This window comes from Cynara cardunculus, assembly GCF_001531365.2.
Source record: "Cynara cardunculus var. scolymus isolate 2C chromosome LG 2, CcrdV1, whole genome shotgun sequence".
NCBI classification, from domain to species: Eukaryota; Viridiplantae; Streptophyta; class Magnoliopsida; order Asterales; family Asteraceae; genus Cynara; species Cynara cardunculus.
This window is the reverse complement of record NC_037529.1, coordinates 3,019,578-3,027,528: the sequence shown is the minus strand read 5'-3', so window position 1 is coordinate 3,027,528 and position 7,951 is coordinate 3,019,578. Positions and strand designations below refer to the sequence as shown.

Sequence of the window (7,951 nt, the reverse complement as noted above, 5' to 3'; positions counted from 1 at the left end):
CATACATATACATATATATATATATATACATATACATATATATATAACTTTCTAAAGGTTGGTAAATAATAAAAAGAGTAAGGGGTCGTTTACCAAACACTTTTCCTGATAAACACTTATTTATCAAGTAACATTATCTTACTGGATGAATATGGTAATGACCAACAATTTTACTTGATAAGAGCGAAGGCAAAGACGAGAGTCTTACCCACTACCCAGTAAGTGAGGCGAGAACTTTTACCATGGTTAGCGTTTATCGGGTAAATTGTTGCATATGACAACGTTTTGGTGGATTAAAATCTTACACGGTAAGTAAGTAATAGTGTTAAATTTTACAATTCAATGCTTACCCGAATAAGTATTTGGTAAACGGTTCATAAATCATGATTTTCATCCAAGTGGTTTGTTAAAAACTATGATTTTCGTCTATGTGGTTTATAGAACATTCGTATATATGTTTTGGATTTATTGTTATTTTCATCTTTATGATATACAATTTATTATTGTTTCGGTCCTTGTACTTTACAACTTTCTATCATTTTGGTCCCTGTACTTCAAGGTATGAATTAACCTAGGGACGAATTTTCTTTTGACTAACCTGAATATCCAACCCGCTATGCGAGCTGACCAATTCCAAGGCGACCACCTGCTTTGCAGATAGCTCGGAGTCACCGCATTTGAGCCTCCGTGGCCACAAATGAATTTTTAGCCACAAAGGTTCAAATGAGATGACCGGACTATCTACAAAGCAGGTGATCGTCCTGGAATTAGTCGGCTCATATAGCGGGTTGGATATCCAGGTTACTAAAAAAAATTACAAAGAAAGGTGACAAACCTTTTTCCAAGGGTCTAGTAGATGTTTGTATGGTTTAGACTCTTGAAGGAGTAAAAGTGTAATTCTTTAAAAATAAAGGGGTGCAAGTGTAATAAGTCCCCAGAACTTATAAACCCCCAAAAATGGCTTTGGTTAGCAACGCAGCAAATATCTTACAAGCACACGGACGGACTGTAGACAAACCTCATCCCCATGGGTTCCCTCCCTGGGCCGGCGGTGAACCCTTTCCCGTCGGAGTTTAATCGGTTGCCGGAGTCTAAAGCGCACACAGGATCAATGAATGTTAGTCACGGGAGGGAAGGACCTTTGTCAATCGACGATGAAAGCATGAGGAGAGAGAGGAAAGAGCAATCGAATAAGAAAATTGCGTCGCAAAAGGCAATCTCGGTAATACTAAGAAGAGAAGCGACGATGGCTGTGATTGAGAAGAAAAAAGGATCCACAAGGCTTTTTCCGGGAACTGTACTTGAAGCGCTTCACGAACGTATCGCTGCTTTGCGTTGGGAGTCTGCTCTTAAGGTTCTTATTCACTTAGTTCTCAATTTCGTTATTATTTTAATACTGTTTGTCTTAATTGAACTCAAGTTCATATAAATAGGGATAATAAGGCATTTTTGTATCTTAAGGTTGTATAAGTTGATGATAGTAGGAATTTATGCCTCTCTATTCTCTAATAGTTGAACTTGAACAGGATGGGTATTTGAAAAGAGATTTTATTAGTACAGTCTATTTTGCTTTGTAAAGCCAACAAGCTATCACCAAGTTGGATGGAACGGTAAGATTGTGGAGGTTTTAGGGTTTTAATTAAGTATAGATAGTTTAGTTATCTACCAATCTGGTTCCGTCTCCCTAATTTTGTTCCACCTTAATAAGTGGAATCCACAAATTACTCTCTAAAAAAGCCATTGAGGAGAGGAGGGATTCCAACATATATAAAGGTGAAATGATCCAAGTTTAGCCGATGTGGTAGAGAAGGAAAGTTTTGACATATTCAGAGGAGAAATGGTCCAAGTTTAGCAGATGTCGGACTCCAACATTCCCCCTCCATTAAAGGCTAGACGGACACAAAGATTGTCCCAAACTGTCAAATGGGGGCTAGATGAGTAAACCAGTGAGTAGGCCAGATGCATATAGAGTACTCAAGAGTGTCGAGTCCTTAGAATGGTAGACCTTGGCTCTCCATGTGAGAATATGTGGACCCCCCATATTAGGGGGTGTTTGGGATTGCTTATTTAGGTGCTTTTTGACTTATTTCAGTCTGACACCAATGATAAGCTAAATGCTAGTGTTTGGATGAAGAAAAATAAGACTGCTTATACCGGTGCCAAACTGGTAATAAGCAGTTTTTGATAAGTTAATCTTTCCTGACTTATGAAAAACTGCTTATTACCAGTTTACCATTTTAACCCTGTTTTATTAATGTTTGTTAATTGTTAATCTTATTGATACAAATTTTTGTCAAATATATTATTATAAATGATGAAAAATAAATTTTTACATGTTAAAAAATCAAATAAGTCAATAATATAGAAGACCGCCTTTTTTGGTCATTTTACATGTATAAGCAAAATTTGCCAAACACTAAAAAACAACTTATCAGCTTATTGCTTTTTGGTACCGCTATAAGCTAATCCAAACACTTTTTACAAAACTTCGGTTTGATACCACATAAGTTAATAAGCACTTTTACAAAAAAACATAAGTTGTTCTAAATAAGCAATCCCAAACACTCCCTTAATCTACAAAACAACACTTCAAGAGAGAAGGGGATTTCATCGTATAAAGAAGTGAAATGATCCAAGTCTAGCCGATGTGAAACTCTAACACACCTTTTTTGGTGGGACAAAACAAGTGCAGTTTTGTCCAACTGAGTCTTATCAACATGCGACAACAAGTTTCTATCATGTCATGTCCTTTCCCGCTTAGCAAACACACCACAAGGGAACGGGTATATTCAAATTGTATTTTATAGACAATCCAACTCATGGATTGAAAAACGGGAATAGGTTTGGAAAGGGGTAAAAAGTTGATGCTGTTGATGCATGATTACCTAAACTAGCAAATGCATTTATAAAAGGTTGTTGAATAGAGGTGGTTTTAACTGCTTGTCATTACTACATTCTCTTCACTTATGATTTATTCAGATCTATCAAGGCACTACATGTTAGACGACATAAAGGGCGATGAACATGGCAACTCATGCATACCATTTTTCTTTATGGTGATCGGAAATTAGAGGTCAAAGAAGAAGAAATACAACACCATTAGTTTAGGTACTTAATTAGAGGCACTGGTCATGACTTTTTGCAGAACACGAAACTAACTGTAATGCGAGTTATTTTGATGATTTGAAGACTAGCAACGAATGCTTTGCCCATGACCTTTTTATAGGATGTGACGTATTGTTAACGGGAGTTTGACCTAGGTTTCCCATTCTTTGTTGTCATAGGTTTGCCATTCCTTGTTCTCATAGGTTCTCTTAGCTTACTTTCACGTCCCAAATAGCTCACTAATTTCTTGCATCTCATCACTGCAATTGGCTACACCCAATATACCATTAGGGTTGGGTTCTGGTGAGAAAGAGAGTTAAGGTGATAATTTTAAGAAGAGATCTCCACCCTTGGATGCACATTAGGATGAGATGCACTGGATCAATCTTTGTATCAAGCGCAATTCATGGGTGGATTTGAGATTCAAGGTGATCAAGGATTCAAATCTCTTCTTACGCTTCTCACCTTAACTCTTCTTCTCACACGATCCTTCGCCTATACCATTATACCTGGTTTCTTATTGGTTCCGTTACAACCTCTATGGTATCAAAAAGCTTGCCATATTCTGTAAGGTAGGAATTGTTTGAGAACCTTATAGATATAACACATGGTAAAATATACTCAAAATTGTTCATGAAAAAATATGTGGTGATGACCGATGGTAGCACGACATCAAGGCTATGCTTGGCAAACTAGTTGATAAGCTAGCTGTTAGATGAGAAACTAGTTACGTTTCATAAAATACAAAATGACCTAAAAATGTTGAAAAAATTAATTGGAAAAATACAGGGGGATAATTGGAAAAAAGTGAAAAAGCTGTGGGAGCTTATTGAAAAGCTATGAAAAGTAGCAATTTTCAAAAAGCTATCTTACGGCTTACTGAATGAGACTTTTTCAATAAGCTCAAAAAATAAGCTAGCTTATGGTTGCCAAACATAGCCTATGTCTATAAGATTGTTGTCATTGTTTCGGTACTTTTTGCAATATACACCCATATCTCTATGGAGGTTTGAACTTACAACCTAAGGATTGTAGAGTTAGCTTTGCACCATCGGATTAAAGGTCTCCTGGTCTTTTTTACAATTTATAGGAGCAACTTATATATGCGTGTGTGTGTGTGTTTTTATTGTCAATACATGAAGCAGTTCAGCAAATTGCTTGTTGTTTTCAGGTTTTTGAACTACTCCGTGAGCAGCTTTGGTACAGGCCTAACTCTGCTATATACGTAAAGCTAATTGTCATGCTTGGAAAATGTAAGCAACCTGAGAAAGCACAGTCCTTGTTTCAGGCCATGATTGATGAAGGTTGTATTGTGAACCAAGAGTCGTACACTGCTCTTCTCTCTGCTTACAGTCGAAGTGGCATGTTTCAAAAAGCATTTTCATTACTAGAAGAGATGAGGAACACTCCTAATTGCCACCCTGATGTATATACCTATTCAATCCTCATAAAATCATGCCTTCATTTTCATGAATTCGACAAAGTGCAATCTCTACTTTCTGAGATGGTCTCACAAGGAGTCAAGCCCAATACGGTTACTTATAATACCCTTATCGATGCATATGGGAAAGCAAAAAGGTAATCTTTCTACAAATAAATACTCCGTCCCAAAATGTCCACTTTTAAAAGTTAGTGCATACTTTCCAATTCTACCCTTAATTATGAGATGAAGAAATTTAGTGCCCTCTCTATTGTTAAGGGTAAAATTGTTATTTAGTTAATTACGGTCAGGTTTAGGGAAAACGGCAAAAAAATGAAAAACTAAGGAACACCATAGTAATTGTTCACTTGGACGGTATGCACATGTGCATACAAGTAATTTGTGAGCAGTTTGTCTGCTATGCACACGTGCATAAAAACCAAGAAACAACTTCGATTACTTGTATGCGACATGTGCATACTGTCCAGATGAATAGTTACTAGAGTGTTCTTTTCTTTATTTTGGGGGTTTCCCTTGAATAGGTCCTAACCTCCCTCTAGTTAATAATTAAAAGTGTAATAATTACACATTTCTAAAATTGTCTTTTTCACTGTAGACGTTTATTTTGGGACGGAGGAAGTAATCATTAAGGAGTGTTGATGAGTAGAACTAACATATGAATGTTCTTACTTTTTAACTTTGCTAAAAGATTTGTGGACATGGAATCGACACTTGTGGAAATGCTCCGCCAAAGGGAATGTAAGCCTGATGTATGGACCATGAATTCGACACTAAGAGCATTTGGTGGCAGTGGGCAGATAGAAACAATGGAAAAGTGCTACGAGAAGTTTCTTAGTGCTGGAATTCAACCTAATATCAAGACCTTCAATATTCTCTTGGATTCCTATGGGAAAACCGGAAATTATAAGAAAATGAGTGCTGTCATGGAATACATGCAGAAATACCATTTCTCGTGGTCACTTGTGACTTATAATATTGTCATAGATGCATTTGGACGAGCTGGGGATCTGAACCAGATGGAATTTTTGTTTAGGCTAATGCAATCCGAGAGCATAAAACCGAACTGTGTGACACTTTGTTCGCTCATAAGGGGTTATGCACAAGCTGGCAAAGTGGAAAAAATCAGGGGTCTTTTGCGATACATTGAGAGTTCAGATGTGACAGTTGACACCGTGTTTTTTAACTGCTTGGTGGATGCTTATGGTATGATGGGATGCTTGGCGGAAATGAAGGAGGTGCTGCCGATGATGGAAAGTAAAGGATGTCAACCCGATAAGATCACATATAGAACCATGATCAAAGCTTACAACATGAATGGAATGAGTAACCATGTGAAGGAGCTTCGACATGCACTTTCTTCTGTTGGAAAACCAGAATCCAGACGATAAACTTTCGAGGTAAACTATACCACCCTGCAAACATATGATCTATTTCTTTTTCCATATGTGTTGTCAGGGACGGACCTAGTGTATTGGATACGGTGGCACAGGCCACTGCTTTGTTCCTCTGTCGTGGTGTAAAAAATTATGGGGTCGTGAAAAGTGCTACCGTATCCATTTTGTTGTGTGCCACCATATATATTTTGAAACTACAATAAGAACACAAGTTTCCCTTTGTAGAGTTGGTTTGCAAAGATTTTCTTCCACCCCTGACTCAAGTTTAAATTCCTTTAGTGTCCTTTTTTTAGCTTTAATTTCAGATTTATTTTGTTTATGAAAAAAATTTGCAATAAAAGATTTGAACACATGACCTAGCATATGAAAAACAATGAACTAACCAACAAACCAATAATGATTTTGTGAAAAATATCCCTATATTTGTTGTTTATAGTCAAATGGTCACTACTTGAAAAAAATTCTTAGCTCTGTCTCTGTGTATTGCAAACGTTTTTAGAAAGATTTCTTGTTAAAGCAACCTAATTGCTCACTATCATCCTTACAAACAAAATTGGCACAAGTAGGGTATTTTAGATATTTGACTCATAGTTAAGCTATTTTTGAACCATATGCCAAGCTAAACTTTCTGAGGATATGACATGTGATAGGAGTTCTTAGAGACGCAGGACTAGGGTAGCAGACTAGGAGTTGGGATATGTAGCTAGCTTAGTCGAGAAGAAAGAATTTGAAGAGGCAGCGAGGTAGGGTTAGTGAGCCGACAATTAGGGTGTGTAGGTATTCGTATATTTGTTATGTCTTTTTTGCATTTGTTCTGTTTGTATGTTTCATTGTTGTTGCTTACTTTTAACACATTCTTAAATTTTAGTACTTGTTTTCAAGTTCTTCGTTATCATTTTTTCATCTCACACATTTTGCACAAGTCGGGGGTCTTCATGGAAATAGCCGCTCTGCTCTTTTGGGTAGAGGTCAGGTTTGCGTACATCCCCTCTTCCCTGACCCACCTCCAGGTGGGTTACAATGGGCTTGTTTGGTTTGATTTTATGCCTAGCTAAACTTTGAGATTTTCATTGGATGGAAGGACGATGTATCTTTCCTCTTGATGAGTTATTCTGCCAACCAAATGGCCTATGCTTGATTAGGGGTGTATTTGAGCCAAGTCAAGGCAAGGTAGGCTAGGCCTATGCTTGTGGCTCTCAAAGCTCGGAAAATTGAAGCTTGAGCCTTGTGGCTCTTAAGGTTCACGAAAACACTTGAGCCTTGGTTCCTTTCAGCTCATACTCATGTAAGCTTGTATAAAATTGATACATCAAGTAGCTCTATGGGCTTGTATAAGCTCATATGGCCATAGTAGATGCTTTGCTTGCTGAGCTGCTAGTCTAAATGAGCCAAAGGGGTTGTTTGATTGGTTTTCCATCAAGTCCTGAATGGATAAAGTTGTCTGTGTGGGTTATTCACTTATTCTATCTGTATAGATTGGAAGAGGCGTGTTTTTAATTGGGAGGGGCATGTTTGAAAAAACTTGACTTTCTGCATAAAGCTCTCCCCTAAAAGCTTATTGTATAAGCCATTTTCTATATCATTAAGCCACCACCAAATGATCATATATAGATGTTCCAATAAGTTGCAAGTCCCATTAAGCTGCGAACAAGCAAGTCCGACACCATACTGGGCTTAAGCTTGGCATAGATCCTCAAGACGAGTCGTCTCTGATTAGGCTTGCCACATCACGTGTTCGGCCTTGCCAATCTTTTCCTTTCGCATTGTAAGTTCACAGTATGCTTATCTTTCTTTATTCTCGAGTCTGCATACATCTCACCTTTCCTATACTCCGATTTCAAGCATGATATATTGGGTTTGTTTGATTTTCAGAGCTTGTATGCATATCTTTCTCGTATGATGAGAAGGGTAATACATAAATTAGGGGTATGGATCTTACCATTAACCGGATGCTATCCCTCCTTCAAATTGTAGCATTTATTTTGGGACGAAAAAAGTACCGCCCCAAAAG

At 37.6% G+C, this 7,951-nt stretch overlaps 1 protein-coding gene across 2 annotated transcripts in view; it reads left to right on the top strand.

Moving 5' to 3' along the window:
- Positions 1–978: 978 nt before the first annotated feature.
- The window catches only part of LOC112506665 (pentatricopeptide repeat-containing protein At5g48730, chloroplastic), a 7,890-nt gene continuing 917 nt past the window's right edge, over positions 979–7,951 (top strand). For both annotated transcript variants that reach the window (XM_025110883.1, XM_025110882.1), the window contains exons 1-3: positions 979–1,354; positions 4,277–4,683; positions 5,235–5,943. In XM_025110883.1, coding sequence (XP_024966651.1) covers positions 1,028–1,354; positions 4,277–4,683; positions 5,235–5,934 — 1,434 coding nt within the window. In that variant the 5' untranslated portion in view covers positions 979–1,027 and the 3' untranslated portion in view covers positions 5,935–5,943. The remainder of the gene's footprint in view (positions 1,355–4,276; positions 4,684–5,234; positions 5,944–7,951) is intronic.